Source organism: Felis catus, chromosome E1 (genome assembly GCF_018350175.1).
Source record: "Felis catus isolate Fca126 chromosome E1, F.catus_Fca126_mat1.0, whole genome shotgun sequence".
NCBI classification, from domain to species: Eukaryota; Metazoa; Chordata; class Mammalia; order Carnivora; family Felidae; genus Felis; species Felis catus.
This window is the reverse complement of record NC_058381.1, coordinates 22,874,459-22,895,921: the sequence shown is the minus strand read 5'-3', so window position 1 is coordinate 22,895,921 and position 21,463 is coordinate 22,874,459. Positions and strand designations below refer to the sequence as shown.

General features: G+C 41.7%; 1 protein-coding gene across 16 annotated transcripts; it reads right to left on the bottom strand.

Annotated features, from left to right (window-relative positions):
* Positions 1-274: 274 nt before the first annotated feature.
* On the bottom strand, positions 275-20,813 carry LOC101100766 (schlafen family member 5). 16 transcript variants are annotated; one of them, XM_045044532.1, is made up of 8 exons: positions 20,671-20,813; positions 20,261-20,459; positions 19,468-19,656; positions 10,785-10,928; positions 8,297-9,335; positions 6,920-7,045; positions 1,574-2,294; positions 275-1,404 (listed from the first exon to the last, which is right to left on the bottom strand). In XM_045044532.1, the coding sequence occupies exons 5-8, from the start codon at positions 9,306-9,308 to the stop codon at positions 597-599; spliced, it is 2,667 nt and encodes an 888-aa protein (XP_044900467.1). In that variant the 5' UTR covers positions 9,309-9,335; positions 10,785-10,928; positions 19,468-19,656; positions 20,261-20,459; positions 20,671-20,813; the 3' UTR covers positions 275-596. The 16 variants fall into 16 exon arrangements, with proteins under 16 accessions (XP_044900467.1, XP_044900470.1, XP_044900471.1 ...); XM_045044535.1 differs by having other exon boundaries at positions 10,785-10,886; XM_045044536.1 differs by having other exon boundaries at positions 10,785-10,886; positions 19,468-19,577.
* Between the last annotated feature and the right edge of the window lie 650 nt (positions 20,814-21,463).

The window sequence follows — 21,463 nt, the reverse complement described above, 5'->3', positions numbered from 1 at the left end:
GCCACCATGAATAACCAGCTCTTCCCTCTATACCTGCCTACGTGTTCACACACACACACACACACACACACACACACACACCCCATGTCTGCATCTCAGGGCCCTCTACTATTCTGATGACCCTAATTACTATCTGAAATTTCTTTTTTTTATATTTGTTTATTTATTTTGAAAGAGAGGAGTGGGGGAGAGCGAACATGAGGTAGGGGCAGAGAGAGGGAGAGAGAGAATCCCAAGCAGGCTCTGTGCTGTCATCATGGAGCCTGACAGGAGGGCTCCATCTCACAAACCATGACAACATGACCTGAGCCAAAATCAACAGTTGGAGACTTAACTGACTGAGCCAACCAGGTGCCCCTATCTGAAATGTCTTGTACTTGTATTTGTTTACTTGTCTGTGATTTACCTCTGCCCTAAAGAAGAAATCTTGTCTGCCTAGTTTGATACCCTACCCCTGATCCCCAGCACCTAGGAGAGTACATGGCTCAGAGTGAGTGCTCATAAAATACTCGATAATTCAATGTTTAGATCAAATAGTTTCATGGTTAACTAGAGATGAGAGCTACCTAATTGTTTCTTAGCCTGGGATCTTCCTGTCAAATAGGAACCTTCAGAATATAGAGATGTTTCTTTGCCCTGGAAGCCAGACAGAGCAGAAGATTATGGAAAATATCTGGCTCAGCTGTTAGGTTGAACCCAAACACGATGTTTCTTTCCAGGCCTGAAAATCGACGGACACTGTCCAACACGATGTGATTGGCCATGATATCCGATGCATCTTGGATCTGTACTAAAAGATCAGATTCCCCATCGAGCTGAGATGTATTTCTTTTCCTCATTGCTCTTAGAAGCTTATCTTTATATATTTCCACTTCACTTGCTTTGCTGAAAAGCACAGCAATGTCCTTGGGAGAATAACCATTCCTAAAGAGAAAGTGGCATTTCTTTGCTACTTGGACCACCATATCTTCCATGTCCAAGTACTCCATAATCTCCACGTAGCCCGGAATACCCTGAGCCCATTCAGCTTTATGAACCATCTCCAGGGACGCAGGCGGGATGTTACATGGAGGATTTTCTCTGACCTCCTGCATTACTTCTTGTAGGTATTTGGCTATTGGATCTGCATTACGGATCACTCTGGTGAGCTCTTCTCTTGGATACTGGGCTGTGAGAGCAGGGAGGCCACTGCAGCTCAAGTGGGTAGTCTGAAAGTAGTCTAGAAAGATCCAGAGAATTCCTGGGCAATCCTTTTTTCTCTGAGTGATGGCTTTTGCCTTCTCATACCAGTCTCCATCCTCAGTGCGAAAATTCTGAGCTTCATCAATGATGATGTGCTTAATCTTTTGGAAGTCATTTTTCATGAAGGTTTTCCGGGTCACTGCCTGGCAGACATGTCTCTGGCTGAAAATGTAGAGAAACACAGTCAAGTTACCCCACTCAAACAAAGGAATCCAATTATACTCTTAAACACATCTGGACCTAGTCATTACAATATGACTTTTCACATGCGAACTTAAAACCACACCAGCCAAAATTATTTTTAAAAAATCATTATAGTTAGGCTGCATACCTCACAAAATTCTTCAGAGGCTGATTTTCACAGATGTAAAGAATATCATCTGGTTGACAGTGAAACACATTCCTGATCTTCTCCATTATCCTAAGAGCCAGGATGGTCTTCCCTGATCCAGGTAAGCCATGAACAAACAGTTCTCTAGTCATGCGAATGTTCTTTGAAAGCAACTCATACTGTTTATCTGTGAGGAGGCTGAAAACCTCAGAGCCCAGCTCTTCACTTAAGAAAGATCGGAATCCGAGCAAGACTATCACAAGGGACCGTAACAGAGCTTCCATGTGCTGGGTGGTCCTAAGGTTATAGGAGTTGGGGTAAATTTGCAAATCCAAATCATGAAGAGTCTTTGCTGTATTATCAGGATTCAGTAGGAAGATCAAGGGAGTGACACACAATTTCCCAGTGTAGCCACCTGTGTTCACCAGCGTCTGTTTTAAGACGCGGGCGACTTTCCTAGAGTAGCCCTTCCAGCTTGGGTCCCACTCGCTGAGGATAGTGTAGAGGCGTGGGGTGTTGTTCTGGGAAAGCAGAAGAGCATCGCAGATGACTCCCTGCTTCTCTTGCAGACCCACGTCCACAGCCCAGCTTCGAGAGAATATCAATATTCCTTGAGAGAAAGAGCGCATTTCCTTATTTATTAAGTTTTTGAGTCCTTTATGTGTTGAGAACAGCTCCTTGTAGACGCTTTCTGGTGTATACACCATTCTGTCTGGTAATACTAAACAGGAAAAGAATTGGAATAAATTCGAGAATCTGCAAACAAGCTAGAATCATCATTATCCGTAATAGATTCAATCCACATTTGGGCCCAACCACGTGTCAGCATAAGGATGCATTAGTGATAGGAAATAAAACAATTCCCAGTCCAATGGAGATGATAAGTGACTGGCATAACAGAGACAAACAATAATTATACAAAGTGGTAAATGCAATGGGCAAGAAGTGCACAGAGCATTATGCAATCATCAAGGAGAGGGAGCCCTCAGGAAAAAAGAAAATGTGGAAGTCTTTCTGAAGAAGGAGACACCGGAGCTGCTTAAGGGATGGCTGTGAGTTAGCCCTCTGAAGGATGCGAGAATGGAGAGCTAGGCAACAGGGGACTCATGAGTAAAGCACAAGACAAGAAACTCATGCAAGCACCTCCAAGAAGTTTGTGTTGTGATGTCTAAAGTGAAAGGCACAAAGGAGGAAATGAGGATGGAGAAAAAGGCCTTATGGTGCCATCTTAGCACCTAGCAACGCTGACTAGGGTTAACAATACTGTGTGATATATGTGAAAGTTGCTAAGAGAGAACGTAGATGTTCTCAACACACACACACACACACACACACACACACACACACACACACACACACGTATGGTAATTATGTGAAGTGATGGGTATGTTAGCTAACTTTATTGTGGTCATCATTGTGTAATATGTACAGGTTTGAAAAAAAATCATTTTGGGGGCTCCCAGCTGGCTCAGGTGGTGGAGCATGCAACTCGATCTTGGGGGTGTGAGTTTGAGCCTCGTGTGGGGTGTAGAGATTACTTTAAAAAATGAAAGTTTTAAAAATAGGGGGAAAAACCCATGCTGTACACCTTACATAGATGATGTTATATGCCAATTATGTCTCCATAAATCAGGAAAAAACACCTATCATTGGTTATAAACTATATGAGGTGTCCTACATGACATTTTGTGAAAGGCAAAATTATAGGGATGAAAAATAGATTAACGGCTGCTAAGGGTTAGGGATTGGAGAATTCTGACCACAAAGGGGCAGAATGAAGGGGCCTTTTTTGGGTGATGGAACTATTCTGTGTCTTTACTCTGGTGGTGGTTACATGAATCTATACCTTTAAAAACCTTTAGAATTCTTTAAGAAAAAAGCCCATTTTATATATGTAAATTTTAAAAATTAATTTTTATAAGTATTTTTTAAAAGAGATTTAGGGGGCGCCTGGGTGGCTCAGTCGGTTAAGCGGCCGACTTCGGCTCCGGTCACGATCTCACAGTCCGTGAGTTCGAGCCCCGCGTCGGGCTCTGTGCTGACCGCTCGGAGCCTGGAGCCTGTTTCAGATTCTGTGTCTCCCTCTCTCTCTGACCCTCCCCCGTTCATGCTCTGTCTCTGTCTCAAAAATAAATAAACGTTAAAAAAAATTAAAAATAAATAAAAATAAATAAATAAAAGAGATTTAGGTGTTTTATATGTATAAAAAGGGTTCTTGAAACTTTTGGCATCACAAGCCCAAATCGGGACTCTAACAAAATCTATGAACTTTCTCCCCAGGAAAAAAATAAACACAAAATTTAAATTTTAAATTCAGGGTAGATGGAAGACACAGCATGAATCCAGATTTCTGTGATTGGCTGGATGGAGTATGGACTCTCCAATTCATAGACACAATGTGGAAGAAATGGCAGAAAAAGAATACTTCATACAGATTAATATTCAGAATATACAGAACAAGTAGAAGATTGTCAGCATGGAAGACTGATTTTGGAAATGTTCAGTTTAAGATACCTGTGGTACATCAAGTATCCAGGAAGTAATCTGGACACGCCAGTACCATTGGTCTGGGCTCAGACAAATACTAAAGTTATTTTCTATACAATGGACTAAACTAAGGGCTCCTCCTCCTCCTATTTTAATTTAACATCATTTACAAATTATTGAGCAACGATTTCAACTAAGTAAAGGAATAACATATAAACATAGGAAAGGTTAGTTGAAAACTACCTTTGGTTTTACATTAATACGATTATTAAGTAAAATGTTTGGAAATGGTATAATGTATATTTTAAAGCTAAGAGCTTTCCTAAATGCCAGCAATTCACAATCAGAAATTATTATCATATAAGGATCTCCTTCTAGTAATAAATTTAAACTTTTTAATTCTAGGGTAGTTAGAATATAGTATTACACTAGTTTCGGGTGTGCAATACAGTGATTTCGCAATTCTATACATTACTCAATGCTCATCATGATAAGTGATTCTTAACGCCCATCACCTATTCCACCCACCCCCCACCCCTTCCCTCTCATAGTCGCCAGTTTTTCTCTATAGTTAAGAGTCTGTTTTTTGGCTTGCCTCTTTTTTTTTCGTTTGCTTTCTTGCTTAAATTCCACATAGGAGTGAAGTCATATGGTATTTGTCTTTCTCTGGCTGACTTATCATTCTAGGAATAAAATTTGACATATATAGCAACAATACAGATAAAACCGAAACAATCAAGAGATGTAACCTATTTCACTGATTATAAGTGTACTTTAATATCTCTGAAATCAAGATACATCTTCTAATTTAATTGGCAATATTTTCTTTATTCGTGGTAAATAAAATAATAATACAATATTGTTTCCTTGGGTTTGATGAAATATAGTAAAAGAAGACTTTAATAAATGGCCAAACATCCCATGTTCACCTATGAGGAAATTCACTGTTGTAAAAATGACAATTCTTCCCAAAGTCATTTATCAATTTCATGTGGTTGCCATCAAAATAATCTCCACGTGTCCTTTTCTTTTAGGTGGAACAAAATGATTCCAAGCTTCTTCTAGAAGAGAAATGCCATGATAATACCATTTGGTGGATTCTGGTCTATGTTTTGAATTACGATTTGGCAACGTTCACCGAAGGGTACCAGCAATTGTTACTACTTGGAATTTATCTTTAAGGAACATCTCAAGGCATTTTTAGAAAAATGTATATTGTAGCATTGTTGAAAATAGAAAAAAATTAGGTGTCATATAAAATTCCATCAAAGAAAGGACTGGTTAAAGAAGTGGTAGCAGGGTAGTTTGCAAAGTTCTATTTTTTGACCTAGGTGGTGGTTACACAGGTTTTGCTGCGTACTAATTATTCTTTTTTAAAGTTTAAATTTAGTTAAGTAATCTCTACACCCAACGTACTTTCTGTACGTAGAGTATATTTTACAATAAAAGCAGCTAAAATTAGTAACATCTATGTTTAGGAATACTAGGAAACACTACACAATCAATAAAAGAATTGGGTAAATCTATGAGTAAAGTCATGACAAGACATACTTATGTCACTCAGATTCAGCCTTATGCTTGCATATATTTGTAGTACATTCATTTTCACTGCTTAATAGTATTCCACTAGGTGAATATACTACAATACGAATAGTAACCTAGAGCAGTCACGGGGATCTCTCCAATTTTAGACATCTCTTGATGCATATGTACACATGCTTCCCTAGAAACTAGAAAAAGTTACTGACTGGTATAATATCCAAATGACCAATTTAGTCTAAAGGGATTAACCCAATTTATTTTTTATTTAAAAAAAAATTTTTTTTTCAATGTTTATTTATTTTTGGGACAGAGAGAGACAGAGCATGAACGGGGGAGGGGCAGAGAGAGAGGGAGACACAGAATGGGAAACAGGCTCCAGGCTCTGAGCCATCAGCCCAGAGCCTGACGCGGGGCTCGAACTCACGGACCACGAGATCATGACCTGGCTGAAGTCGGACGCTTAACCGACTGCGCCACCCAGGAGCCCCTAACCCAATTTAATTCATAGCAGCAATGTACAAAAATTCTGATTAGGGGGCTGGAGTGTCTCAATTGGTTGAGCATCCAACTCTTGATTTCTGCTTGGGTCATGATCCCAGGGTGGTGGGACTGAGCCCCGCACTGGGCTACGTGCTGAGCATGGAGCCTGCTTGGGATTCTCTCTCTCCCTTTGCTCTTCTCCCCCCTCACGTTCTTTCTGTATCTCGCTAAAAAAAAAGATTCTGATTACCCAGAACGTCTCCAACATCTGTTATTTCAATTAAATAGTGTAGGATGGTATCTACTTGTGGTTTTGAAGTGCGTTTCACTCATTCCGATAGCTTGAACAGCCCTTCCTAAGTTTATTGGACATGCGTGTTTCCTTTTCGGAGAAATACATCTTTATAACCACTGTGTATTTGTCTACGAGGTGGTTTGTGCTTTTAACAAGTTTTGTAAATTCTTTATATATTCTTGATACCAGTTCTTTGTCAACTGCATGGATTTCATAATCTTCTTCAAGTTTGTCATGGATTCTTTCACTCTCTTTAAGGTATCTTTTGAGTAACGTAAGTTCTTAATTTTAGTGTGGTGAAATTTATCAATCTTCTTGTTTAAGGTTAATATTTTTAGGTCTAGTGTAGGAAATCCTGTCCTACCTCAATGATGAAAAATTATTTGTGTACATCTACTAAAGTTTCAAGGGTTTGTTTCTGACATTTAAGTCCTTAAACCTTCTGGAATTGATTTTTTTTTCTATAGTATAAATAGGAGTCCAGGGTTTTTTTCATATGAATGAACAACCAACATGTTCCAAAGCAACCAGACATGAATTACCTGGAAAGTAACGTTTTTGCTGTGCTTCCAGACATTCAAAATTCTTATGGGTGCACACAGTCCTGCTGCGGGGTGTAGTGGATGACAAACTCAATGCAAGGACCATCTCAGAAAATCTGGAAAGATCTTAGGAAGTAAGAAGTAACAGTTCAATATGCAAAAATGCAGACTCCAAATTATAGCTAAGCTGTGTTGTAGTCTTTCACTTTGTCTTAGAACCCAAAGCCTTGGCCCACAGATCCTTGTGTATACATTCTGAGTCAACTCAAGAAAGTTTATTGATATCTTGGGCAGGGTGAGGTACTACATGGAGCAATAGTTTTCATTTAATTGTATTCTATTGAAACTCATGTTTTATTTTTTAGAATGCTTACATTTTAAAAATACAATTAGAAAGTATATAAGGTTTGGGGTGCTGGGTGACTCAGCTGGTTAAGCATCCAACTCTTGATTTCGACTCAGGCCATGATCTCATGGTCATGAGATTGAGCCCCACATTAGGCTTCACACTGAGCATGGAGCCTGCTTGAGATTCTCTCTCTCTCTTTCTCTCTCTCTCTCCCCCCCCCCCCACCTCACCTCTCTCCCCCGCTCATGTACTCTCTCTATCCCTCTCAAAATAAATAAATAAAAATTTTTTAAAAAGAAGGAATAAAGTTCAATGGATACAAATTTCTGAGAAGACTCTGAAATGTTCTTTATTTTTGTGGACTTTTGAAGATGTTACCATTAATTTATTTTGTCTCATTTCATCTTGGACTTTCTTTTTCCAAGTGGGATGTACATCACCAATACTACTCTGGCTTATCATTCTTGGTGAGTAGCACATGTTCACTTTGAAAAGGAAAAGTAGGAAAGGAGAGAGCTAGCCACGGACTAGTTGTGTTTGGGTTCAGAATGGAAGAGGGGCGATGAGAAAGGGAGAATATTTATTCCAGGGACCAAGAACGGAAAGGCAGGGAAAAGTGATGGTTGGGTTAAAGATGACACATATGTGCACGTGAAAAAGAATTTCCTGAATAATTAAAGGAGTTCATATTCAGAAAGGTAAAGAAGAGACTTCAAAATGAACACAAGAAAGGGAGTGAAAATAAAAATTACTAGGTCAGACAGCCCCCTGCACCAACCTCTAGTAGGTCTATTAGCCCAGGGCAACATCTTTTTGCTGAATGCAGAGTATTCAAGATAGGCAGAGGGAGTGAAGTGCAGTGACCTACCAACTGTATCTATCGGAAATCACAAATCAGGCATGTGCAATTAAGACAGTGCTTTTCTTTGCCTAGATCTTGAAATAATACCCTAGTTCCTCCCTCCTCACCTCTCCCCTTCTGTCCCCCCAAATGAACATTATAATCATTGTGGATTCTGCTCCCTGACCTGGGTCGGCTTCCATCATCCAAGCTATCCATTGCTTCGTGTCCAGCTGTTTCACACAATTGTCCTGCACCTGCCAGGAACTGGGCATCTTGGAAAACACTGCACAGCAAAATTGTTCCACCTTGACTGCACAGACATATCCATGGAGGGTCCCCTGATTGTGTACTTCAAGGAATTTGACAGCATATTTTATCTCATGCTTCTGTGTACAGAAATGATGGACAGGGAGATTCCTAATACAGGAATCAATACAAGCCTTCAACATGTCAAAATCTATTTTCTCCTTTTCACATCCAATGACTTCACGGGTCTCATCATGCACACCAAAAAATATATACCCTCCTTCAGTGTTTGCAAATGCAGAAACACAACTGGGGAGACTCTCGTGAAAGCACTGTGACTCCTCTGTTGAGAACATTTTAAATTCAACGTGGAGGGAATTAGTAAAGTTGAGCTTTTCTAGGTACTGAAGCTGAGTTCTAGCGAATACAGCAGCAGCTGAGGCCCTTATGTTATACTCGTTTCGCACACCAACCTGAACTTTGTGTGGACTTAATGAACTGGAATCAGTATTCCTAAGAGTCTGAGTTTTCCCTTTGAGGAATGCCAATGCTTCCTTAGAATCCATGACATCAGTAGATGTTCTGTATCTATAGTACAAATTGGAGCACAAGGTAGCGATTCGTACACCAGAGGCATCTGCGTTCCAGGATCTCACAAAAATCAAAAAGAGTTCTCCCTGCTGCATCTCATCTAAATAGTCTTTAAAAATTGAAGGCATCGTCAGGCCTACTCCATGGATTTCATAATTGTAGTCTTTGTTCTCAATCTCAGCTTTGACCACTCCGCCACCAGAATTCAGCAGAGCACATATTGCTTTCAAGATGTTTTCCCTCTGTTTTTTCCGCAATTCAGGATTCATTTCTTTCCTTTGTGTATCCCCAAGGATGATCTTTCCTGCATTTAAGACACATTCGGCAAAGTTTGTTTCCAAATCAACCTTGAGACTCATCTTCTCAGCACAGGTCCTTTTCCTACCCTGAAATATAAGAAACAGGAAGACAGAACGATTAGAAGAGGACAAGCATAGGTGAGGTGGGAAAACTGACACTTTGAGGCCACTCTTCTGAAGTTGGTCACCTCATTTATGCACACAGAGTTTGAAGCCACTTTCGTGCATGAAAGAAGTGCAGAGGCCAAGGGGAGGAGCTAAGTCTACTGGAAGCCCACTGCCACTGAGAAATGATCAAGAGCCTATTTTGATGCTGTGATTTTAGTAACTGTTTGTGCCATAATCTCTGAGTGGCAAAGTCTCCCAGATCACCTGCAGAAAAGTAGAAATTGTGCAAAGATACATGAGGACGGGGGCTGCAATGCAACCAGAAAGTTTTCACTGTCAGTGGTGTCCCCGGGGTGTGCTGATGTGTATTGATTTTCTTGGTGCTCCTTCTCCTCTCACTGAGACTGGGCTATTCTTGGATTGTTGCTATGGAACAGATCTTTAAGCTTTCCCTCGTTCAAGAAGTTCTCATCTCATGAAAACTTACATATGTATATGTAAGTTTTACATATATGTAAGTATATACATATACATATATAAGTATATACATATGTAAGTATATACATGTGTAAGTATATACATATATGTAAGTATAGACATATATACACACATACATAATTTATTAGAAACGGACAAATTATTGACTGTTTGGATCAACCCAGCTGGCAGGTTGAGGTGGGCTTTTGGCATTTCCTAAACTTTAAGTGACAACAGGGAATCTCAGAAGAGGTAAAGCTGAGTGAAAGTGTGCACACACCATCTTGACAACCACACCTCATGGTGGAAGGGCAGTGTGAGGGATGAACATTTCTGCAGCTGCTTATCTTTAACTCTTTGGTAGCAGTTGAGTAAAAAGAAGGAGTGACTAGACCAACTCACACATAATTACACAGGTCTCCATCAAAAGACAGTTCTTTGTGAACCAAGATGTCCTGCTATCTCCTCATCCAGCTTCCTTCCTTAAAAACAGGTTGCAGGAAACCAAAGACAGAACCCGAGAGAGAGAAGAAAACACAATCCATACTCTGAAAACTATAGAACACTAATGAAAGAATGTGAAGGGGACACAAAGAAATGGAAAAGTAATCCATGCTCATGGATTGGAAGAACAAACATTGTGAAAATGTCTATACTACCCAAAGTAATCTACACATTTAATGTAGTCCCTATCCAAATACCAACAGCATTTTTCATAGAGCTAGAACAAAAAGTCCTAAAATTTGTATGGAACCACAAAAGACCCCAAATAGCCAAAGCAATCCTGAAAAAGAAAATTAAAGCTGGAGGTATCACGATTCTGGATTTCAAGCTGTACTGCAAAGCTATAGTCATCAAGACAGTATGGTACTGGCACAAAAACAGACACATAGATTAATGGAACAGAATAGAAAACCCAGAAATGAACCCACAACTATATGGTCAACTCACCTTCGAGAAAGCAGGAAAGAATATCCAATGGAAAAAAAAGACAATCTCTTCAACAAATGGTGCTGGGAAAATTGGATGGCAGCATGCAGCAGAATGAAACTTCTTACACCATAAACAAAAATAAATTAAAAATGGATGAAAGTCCTAAATGTGAAACAGGAAAACATAAAAATTCTAGAGGAGAACACAGGCAGCAACGTCTTTGACCACAACTGTAGCATCTTCTTACTAGACACATTGCTGGAGATAAGGGCAACAAAACCAAATATGAACTATCAGGATTTCACCAAGATAAAAAGCTTCTGCACAGCGAAGGAAACAATCAACAAAACTAAAAGGCAGCCTACCAAATGGGATAAGAAATTTACAAATGACATACCTGATAAACGGTTAGTACTCAAAATCTGTAAAGAACTTATCAAACCCAACCCCCAAAATATAAACAACCCCAGTTAAGAAATGGGCAGAAGACATGAATAGACCTTTTTCCAAAGAAGACACACAGATGGCTAACAGACACATGAAAAGATGCTCAACATCACTCATCATCAGGGAAACATCATCAGGGAAATACAAATCAAAACCATGATGAGATAGCAACTCACTCCTGTCAGAATGACTAAAATTAACAAGATACAACAGGTGTTGGCGAGGATGTGGAGAAAGGGGAACCCTCTTGCACTGTTGGTAGCAATGCAAACTAGTGCAGCCACACTGGAGAACAGTAGGGAGTTTCCTCAAGAAACAAAATATAGAACTACCCTATGATCCAGCAATTGCACTATTAGGTATTTACCCAAAGGATACAAAAATACAGATTTGAAGGGCTACATGCACCCCAATGTTTATAGCAACATGATCAACAATAGCCAAACTATGGAGAGAGCCCAAATGTCCATCGGCTGATGAACGGATTAAGAAGATATATATATATATATAGGGGCGCCTGGGTGGCTCAGTCGGTTGTGTCCGACTTCAGCTCAGGTCATGATCTCATGGTCCATGAGTTCAAGCCCCATGTTGGGCTCTGTGCTGTTAGTTCAGAGCCTGGAGCTTGCTTCAGATTCTGTCTCCCTCTCTCTCTTCCCCTCCCCCACTCACTCTCTGTCTCTATCAAAAAAAATGAATAAACAGTAAAAAAAAATTTAAATATATATGTACATGTATACATATATGTAATGGAATATTACTCAGCCATCAAAAAGAATGAACTCTTGCCATTTGCAATGTCGTAGATGGAGCTAGAATGTATTACGCTAAGTGAAATAAGTCAATCATTGAAAGACAAATACCTATGATTTCCCTCAGATGTGGAATTTAAGGAAAAAAACAGAAGAACATATGGGAAGGAGGGGAAGAGAAGAGAGAGAAACAAACCACAAGAGACCCTTAACTGTAGAGAACAAACTGAGGGTTGATGGAGGCAGATGAGTAGGAGATGGGCTAGATGGGTGATGGAGATTAAGCAGGGCACCTGTGATGAGCACTGCATGTTGTATGTAAGTGATGAATTCTACCCCTGAAACCAATATTGCACTGTATGCTAACTAAAATTTAAATTAAAAAAAAAGAAGCCAACACAATCCTCTGGATGGGAGCCCAGAACGACAGCTGTGGGGCAGGCCTAGAGGATCACTATCCAAAATGGGAACAAGATGCCTTCAGGCTTCAGTGGATGGACACTATACAACCAATGGGATGCTTCATGTGTTAGTCAGCCGAAGAGGTAGAGAGTTTGGGGCTGAATTAGTAATAGGGACTTGGGAAAACATGTAAATACAAATATAAGACAATAACTCTAAGAACAAAATGAAAAATAGTATCAAAAACCATACCTGTAACTGATTACATGGCATAGCTATAAACAAAATGACAGTCATAATATTATCAACTCTGAATATTGTTCTGACCGGAAATGATGACGTAATCATACTGGCAGGATGTAGGGAGAAAAAGGGTTGTGAAATGTGGAGGAGGGAGGTCATTATCTCCAGAAACAGACAGCATTTAAGGGGGGGGGGGAGGTGTGTAAACATAAGCATGTTGTTTAGAAATATATAAGTAATCCTGAACAAAAAAGCCAAAGAGGCAAGAGGATGTCTAGAGAGCAGAAAAAGGGGGCAGAGTAGAGGGTAAGAGGCCACTGATTTTCTTATTATGTCTTATGAAACTATGACTCTCAAAACTACACACATGAGACTCCCACTCCCAGACAGAACAGAGTACCAGGGACTAGATCATTCTCCTCTCTAAAATAAGAAAAACATTTTAAAAGAAAAAATGTCTGAAAATTTTCCAAATTTGGTGTAACTTGTAAAAAATTAAGATCAAGATCCACAATATTCAACAAGCTCCAAGCACTAAAAATACAAAGAAAACAATACCAAAGTGCATCTTCATTTAATTGACCAAAACCAATGATTACGAGAAAAATCTTAAAAGCAACCAGAGGAAAAAGATACATTACACACACAGAAGGACAAAGGATGACATTAGGATTTTTTGTTGTTGTTGTTTTGTTTTGTTCTTTTTCAGAAACAAAACAAGATAATGGATAAACGTCTTTAAACCAGTGAAAGAAAAACAAACTATGAACCTAGAGTTCTATACCCAGTGAAAATGTTTTTCACAAATTAAGTTAACAACAAAAAGACAAACAATCCAATTTTTTAAATGGACAAAGGACTTGAATAGATGTTTCTCCAAAGAAGATTTACAAATTGCCAATAAGCATATGAAAAGATGCTCAACACCATTAGTCATTAGGCACACACAAACCCAAACCACAATGAGATACCACTTCACACCTATCAGGATGGTGATGATGATGATGATGACGATGATGATAGAAGGAAAATAACAAGTATTGGTGAGGAGGTAGAGAAACAGGAATCACATAACACTGCTGCTGGAATGTAAAAAGGAAGCAGTCATTGTGAAAAGCAGTTTGAAGAGTCTTCAAAAAGTTAAATGTAGAGGCACCTGCGTGGCTCAGTTGATTGAGTGTCCAACTCTTGATTTCAGCTCAGGTCATGATCCCAGGGTCAGGGGATCGAGGTTAAGATTCTCTACATATCTATCTATCTATCTATCTATCTATCTATCTATCTATCTATCTATCTTTCCTTCCTTCCTTCCTTCCTTCCTTCCTTCCTTCCTTCCTTCCTTCCTTCCTTCCTTCCTTTTATCTATCTATCATCTATCTATCTCACTCTGCCCCTCCCCCATTCACCCTCTCTCTCTAAAACAACAAAAACAACAAAAGTTAAACATAGAATTAGCATCTGATCCAGCAAATCCTTTAGGCTCAAATAAGTCATAAATGTTCATACCAGAACTATTCACAAAGGCCAAAAGGTGGAAACAACTCAAATGGCCATCAACACATGAATGGATAAACAAAATGTGCTACAAACCATACAATAGAACAGTATTCAGCCATAAAAAGGAGTTAAGTACTGACACATGCTTCAACATGGGAGAACCTTGAAAACATTATCCTAAGTGAAAGAAGCAAGACACAAAAGGTCACTCTATGGACCGAATATTTATATGCCCCCCAGAATTCATATGTTGAAACCCTAATCCCCATGGGGATGGTCTTAGCTGCTGTGAACTCTGTGCAGGTAATTAGGCCATGAGGGTGGAACCCTGATGATGAGTCTAGTGCCATGATAAGAAGTACAAGAGAGCTTGCTTCCTCTCTCTCTGCTCTCTCCACCATGGCAGTTATCTGCAAACCAGGAATTTTCCTCACCAGACCAGATCAGCCGATACCTTGATCTTGGACTTCCTAGCCTCCAGAATTGTGATGAATACATATTCACTGTTTAAGCCACCCAGTCTATGGTATTTTTGTCATAGCAGCCTGAACTAAGACAGTCACATATTGTAAAATTTCACTTATGAGAAATACACAGAGTGGATAAAGTCATTGAAACAGAAAGAGGGTTGATTGCCAAGTGCTAGAGGAAGAGGGAGCTGGTGCATAGTCGTTCAATGAGGTTTTATCTGGGTGTGATGAAAATATTTGGAAGGTCGACGGAGGTGGTGGTTGTACAATACTGTGAATGTCCTAAATGCTGCTGATTTGTTCACTTTAAAATGATTAATTCTAGGGCACCTGGGTGGCCTAGTCGGTTAAGCATCTGACTTCAGCTCAGGTCATGATCTTGCAGTTTGTGAGTTCAAGCCCCACATCGGGCTCTGTGCTAAGAGCTCAGAGCCTAGACCCTGCTTTGGATTCTGTGTCCCCCCTCTCACTCTGCCCCTCCCCCCGCTCATGCTCTGTCTCTCAAAAATAAATAAACATTAAAATTTTAAAGAAAATATAAAATAAATGATTAATTTTTATTATATGAGTTTCACTTCAATTTTAAAAATTAATCAAAAAAGAAGGTGATATAAAAACTTTCTCAAACTGATAAAAGCTGAAAGGATTTATTTGTAGTAGAACTCCAATGTAAGAAATGCAAAAGCCAGCCTTCAGGCAGCAGGAAAATGATACTAGTTGGAAAATGAATATACACGAAGCAAGAAAGAACACTGGAAATACGTAAGATATTTTAAACTTAAATCTCTCTAAAAGAAGAATAAAATGGAAACACTAACATTAAATGATTTCAAGCCTTATAATACAGTTATAGTAAACAAGACAGTGTGGAACCAGTATAAAGACAAACAGATTCAGGGAAGAAAGGGTCTGGAAATAGACCCACATATATACGGACAACAAAGATGCCGAGTGGAGAAAGTGTAATTACTTTTTCAACAAAGAGGACTGGAACAATTGGATATCCGCATACAACAGAAATGAACCTCAATTCATATTTGGTGCCGTTTACAAAAATTTATTTAAAATGTGTCACAGGTCTAAATGTAAAACGTGAAACTATGTGTAAATAAATGAAGACTGCCCAAATGGGAATAATGAGAGGCTATTTATTCAGAGTGCACTGTGACAAGGGAGTCAGCCACTTGCGATGGCAGAGACTCAGAGGCAGGCAGGGGACTGGGGAAGCTTTATAGTGAGAGAGGAGGGGGGAGGCACTCGCCCGGGTAAGCCCTGATTTTAAGTTGTTTTTCTAGGGAAGCTGGAAGTGAGCTTACTAGAAATGGCACATCTTGTGTGACTGGTTTAGAAGCCTGTTTAGCTTTCTTTGGTTCCTTCTGAGTTAGAAGTGGGGCCACACACCAGGGAATCTGGGAGTTGTTAACCAAGTCCTGAGCACTTTCGCTGCATGGGCTGTGGTTTAGCTTCTGGAGGTTGTTGCTCCAGTATTGCGGGTCAAGAGTTCTGTGTTCATATATGGTCTGGCCAGTGTCCATTTGTATGTTCAGTCTCTTGACCTCAAAACCTCTGGAGGACAACATCGGAGAAAATATTTTTACCTTGGGCTTGGCAGACATTTTTTTAGAGATGTCACTAAATGTACAGTACATAAAAGAAAAAATGAATATGTTGGACTTCAAGAACACCTTTTTGCAAGACACCTGTTAAGAGAATGAAAATACAAGCCCCTGACCAGGAGAAAATATTTCCAAATGATATATCTGATCACTTGTATCTAGATTAGATACAGAATTCTTGAAAGGCAATAATAAGAAAACAACCCGATTTAAAAATGGAGAATGGATGCAACAACGTGGATGGGACTGGAGGGTATTATGCTAAGTGAAGTAAGTCAGTCAGAGAAAGACAGATATCATATGTTTTCACTCATATGTGGAACTTGAGAAACTTAACAGAAGGCCATGGGGGAACGGAAGGGGGAAAATAATTTCAAACAGAGGGAAGCAAACCCAATACAGAGAACAAATGGAGGATTAATGGGGGTGGCGGGGGAGAGGAGAAAATGGATGATGGGCATTGAGATAGGCACTTGTTAGGATGAGCACTGGGTTTTGTATATAAGTAACAAATTACGGGAATCTACCCCTGAAACCAAGAGCACACTGTATATACTGTATGTTAGCTAACTTGAAAATAAATTATATTAAAAAAATTTTTTAAAGCACAATGGGGTGCCTGGGTAGCTCAGTTGGTTAAGCATCCAACTCTTGGTCTCAGGTCAGGTCACGATCTCACCATTTGTAAGTTTGAGCCCCTTACCGGGCTTGCAGCTCTTAGAGCAGAGCCTGCTTGGGATTCTCTCTACCCCTCCCTCGCTCTCTCTCTCAAAAAGAAATAAACATTTAAAAACATTTTTTTAGGGGCACCTGAGTGGCTCAGTAGGTTGGGCATCCAACTTGGGCTCAGGTCATGATTTCGCAGTCCAATAGTTCAAGCCCCGCGTCAGGCTCTGCATTGACAGCTCAGAGCTTGGAGCCTGCTTCACATTCTGTTTCCCTCGCTCTCTGCCCCTCCCCGACTTGCACTCTGTCTCTCTCTCTCAAAAATAAAATAAAAACATTAAAAAATTTTTTTTAATTTTTTTGATGGATAAAAGATTTGAGCAGATATTTCACCAAAGAAGATATATGAAGAGCAAATAAGTACATGAAATATTGTTCAACATCATCAGTTATTAGGAAATGGCAAATAAAACTCCACTGAGATAGCACTACTCACTTATCAGAATAGCTAAAATGACTAACCATACAAGGTGTCGGCAAGCATATGGAGAAAAGGGAACTCTCGCACACTCCTGGCGGGAACATAAATACAACCATTTTAGGAAAGACTTTGATAGTTTCACACACTTGCCATATGACTCAGCCATTTCACACCTAAGTATTTACCCATGAAAAATGAAAACATATTTCCATACAAAGTCCTGTGCTGAATGTTCATAACAGTGGGGGAGGGGAAGAGAGAGGGGGCGAGAGGGAGAGAGGAGGAGGGAGAGAGAGAGAGAATCCCAAGCACGTTCCATGCTGTCACCCAGAGCCCGACACGGGGCTAGAACTCACCAACTGTGAGATCGTGACCTGAGCTGAAATCAAGAGTCAGATGTTTAACTGACTGAACCACCCAGGTGCCCCAGCTTGTACACTTTAAATATGTGCAGTTGAGGGGCACCGGACTGCTTAATTAGTAGAACATGTTTTTGTTCTTGGGGTCTGAGTTCATGCCCCACGTTGGGTGTAGAGCTTTACTTAAAAATATATATGTGTAGTTTATTTCGTGTCAACAACACCCCAATAAAGCTATTAAAAATTACATATCTGAGGGGCACCTGGGTGGCTCAGTCAGTTAAATATCCAACTCTTGATTTCAGCTCAGATCAAGATCTCTCAGTTAGTGAGATCAGTTAGTGCCCTGTCAGCGCAGAGCCTGCTTGGGATTCTCTCTCTCTCTCTCTCTCTCTCTCTCTCTCTCTGCTCCTCCCCATGCACTCTCTCCTCTCCAATAAGTAAATAAACTTAAAAAAATTACATGTATGAATGATGGTGAAAACAAAGTAAAACATATTTTGTTATAATATACTTAGCTCAAAAACCAGTAGAAATTGATGTGCCTGTTATTACTAATATTTTTTCATAGAAACTAAACCTTTGATAGGACTAGGGTATTGAAGCCCCAAATCGTGCATACTCCAAAAGGACACCTTGGCATGCCCCATATTCATTTGCTAGTAACCACCACCCCACCCTGTCTTTTCCCTTGCAAATTGTGAATTTACACTTTTCAGGCCTGCCAACTCCCTTCTCAGTGGAAATCTAGTGTTTGGCACGGAAAACAGCAGGCACTCCTAATTGCCAGTGAAAATTACCTCAGCAAAATAAGAGAAAATGCTGTCCCTTCCATTACGGGTGCATAAAAGCAGGAAGTATTCCATTTCATGAAATTCCCCTTGATTTTTTTTTTCCCCTAGCAAAGGAATCCTCTTAAGACACCTGGTCTTCAGAGACTGTTGCTCTGGCCTGTGATCATGTGCATTAGCCTTGAGGGATACTATAACTATGAATGGTTGTACACTTAACGTCCTGTTGCTATGACAATAATACTGCAATTGATTACTGTTTTCTTTTTTTCTTTCTTTCTTTCTTTTTTTAAGTTTAGTTTTATTTTATTTTATTTTATTTTATTTTATTTTATTTTATTTTAGAGAGAGAAAGCACACGGGGGAGAGGGGCAGAGAGAGAATTTCAATCAGGTTCCAGGCTCAGCACTGAGCCAGCTGCAGGGCTGGATTCCACAACCCTGGGATCATGACCTGAGCCGAAATCAAGGATTGTTGGCTTAACCAACTGAACCACCCAGGTGCCCCATTTCTGTTTTCTGGTAGGCATAAACACCTGTGCATTTCGTATTCCGACAAGGAGGCTATCATCACATTTCACTCTTCTTTGATTCGCAAAAGGTACTAAAACTTGTGATTGTCCATTTTCTTTTTTTAAATTTTTTAAAATGTTTATTTATTTTTGAGAGGGAGAGAGACAGAGCGTGACCAGAGAGAGGGAGACACAGAATCTGAAGCAGGCTCCAGGCTCTGAGCTGTCAGCACAGAGTCCGATGCAGGACCCGAACCCACCAACCGTGAGATCATGACGTGGGCCAAAATCGGATGCTCAAGCGACTGAGCCACCCAGGTGTCCCCTTTTTTTTTCTTCTAATTTTTTAAAGTGATTTTTCATCTTCTTCTTTAAACAAAAGAAGAGTCTTGTGACATTTTAAGGAACACTTCTGACACAGGACGTTATCACGCTTAGCGGCTCATCTGGCCATAGGAGCTCTCACCTCTGCCCCCTGCAGGCTGAAGAGGAACCAGTTTCTCTTTTCAAGGCAGCCATAGCCTCGCCAACATTAGCCAGAACCGCCATCTCCTTGTAGAGGCTTCGCTCTGAGATCTGCCATCAGTGGGCGGGGGGGCACCGTTAGGCATCCCCCTCTCTTAGGCACTCCACTGCAAGGAGTCCCTTCTGCGTCCTATGACAGTCATGTGCAAACGGGGAATGGAGTCATTCACCGCAGCTTAGCCTCTCTGGACAGAATCCACGGGAGTTCTTTTAGCCACTTTTTGGGGGATACAGGGCTTTGTGGACTGCCCTGGGAGTCCTCCTACCCTGCCCCACGCCGTTACTGTTTGAAGACTGACCTTGCAAGCCAGGGGCTTACAGGCATCCTGGGAACGAAGCTTCTTGTAATACAATGAACACTGACCCTATCTTGTCCCCGGGCCACAACCTCGCTGGCTTCACTTTCAGGAGCCCCGGTAACTGATGTGGTTCTTACCTCTAAAGTTCTTCGTGCTCCTGAACAGTGGGAAATTTTATCAAGCTCAGCGTGGTAAGACCTAGGCTGTGACGCTGCGCGCCTCCCGCTCCTCCCCTGTTCGCTCGGCGTTCCCAGCCTCCCGGCTCCCCGATCTCTCACTGTGCGCCTGTCGTTGGAAGTTGCTACCGACTGCAGGGCAAAAGCTCCCGAGCGGGAAAGGAGCGCAGGGGAGCTCGGGAGACGGGCGCAGACCTGGGGAGGGAAAGAAGCCCAGCTCTTGCAGGATTTGTGCAAAGGAGCGCGGGAGACGCCTTACCCGCCAAGGTTTCTCCTCTGCAGAGCGCCTCCCTCCGGCAGAATGCGACGGAACCTCCCAAGTCCGCAACCAGGATTTTGACTGCAAGGCGCCCGCTTTACACCAGGGGAACTAGGCGATACCTCACGGGGAGGGGCCCCGCGCGGGAGAGAGTGGGACAAACCAACAGTCCCAATTCTGTGTACCTGGGAACCCAGTTCTGCAAGGACAACAACCTTGGTTACTTTTGGTGGATACACGTGGGGTTTGGGGGGAGGGAGAAGGGGATCTTTTTTGTTGCTTCTCTGTTTTCTGATTAATTTTTTGAAGCTGGCAGGTCCCCCCCCCCCCCCGCCAACAGGGACGGAGTTTCGGGAACAACCTCGCTCCCTCCAGTCCTCCCCCACCCCGCTCCAGCCCTTCCCCCCTACCTCTCAGGCTCTGGCGGCGCGCTCCGCAGGTGTTTCCTCGAAAGGCCTGCAGCCCCAGTATTCCAGCTCGACTAGCCCCGACCAGCCTCGAGCTCTGTCCTAGGGTACTGAGGAGGTGGTTTAGCGGGAAACAGAAAATTAAGCTTCCGCTTTCTCGCTTCCCCCGCCCCGTCCCCGCCCTCGCCCCCGCCCCAAGGCGAGAAGTTGCATTCGGCCTCCTTTTGCTGGTGTTTTAATTTGTAAAGGGGTGATGACCGGACCCCGAGACTGGCCGCGGGTGTCGCCGTTTGGGGGGACCCCGGAGGGCTCCGGCGATGGCATTTTGGTGAAAGAAAACAGAAATTGTCTTTTGGATTCGTCTGCTCCTGCAGACTTCACACCCAGGTCTTACGCGACACCGTCAGTTTTCAGGGCGTTCATCCTAATTTTATTACGAACATGTTCTGGGCGCTCTCACGAAGGGTCTGGCTCCGTGCCGCGCTCCCGGGGGGAACGGGACCCGGCCGCGCGCACCGCCCTTCGGGGCATCCAAGGAACGGCGCAGCCGGGGGAAGGGGACGAGGAGTCAGCTGCCTGGGAACTGATCCGAGCCCGCGCCCCCAGGGGCGTAAGTAGCATTTGGGGGCCCCTGGAGCATTCAGTTCCGTCTTGACTCCCAACTGCCCCTCTCCTGAGTGACCTCCTTCTGTCTTCCTCGGGCCTCTTAAATTTCTGGTAAACAGATGTTTGTTTCCCCATCTCCTCACTTCCACCTCCCGAGTCCAGCCCAAAGGACCGCTGGAGTCCTTCCAGC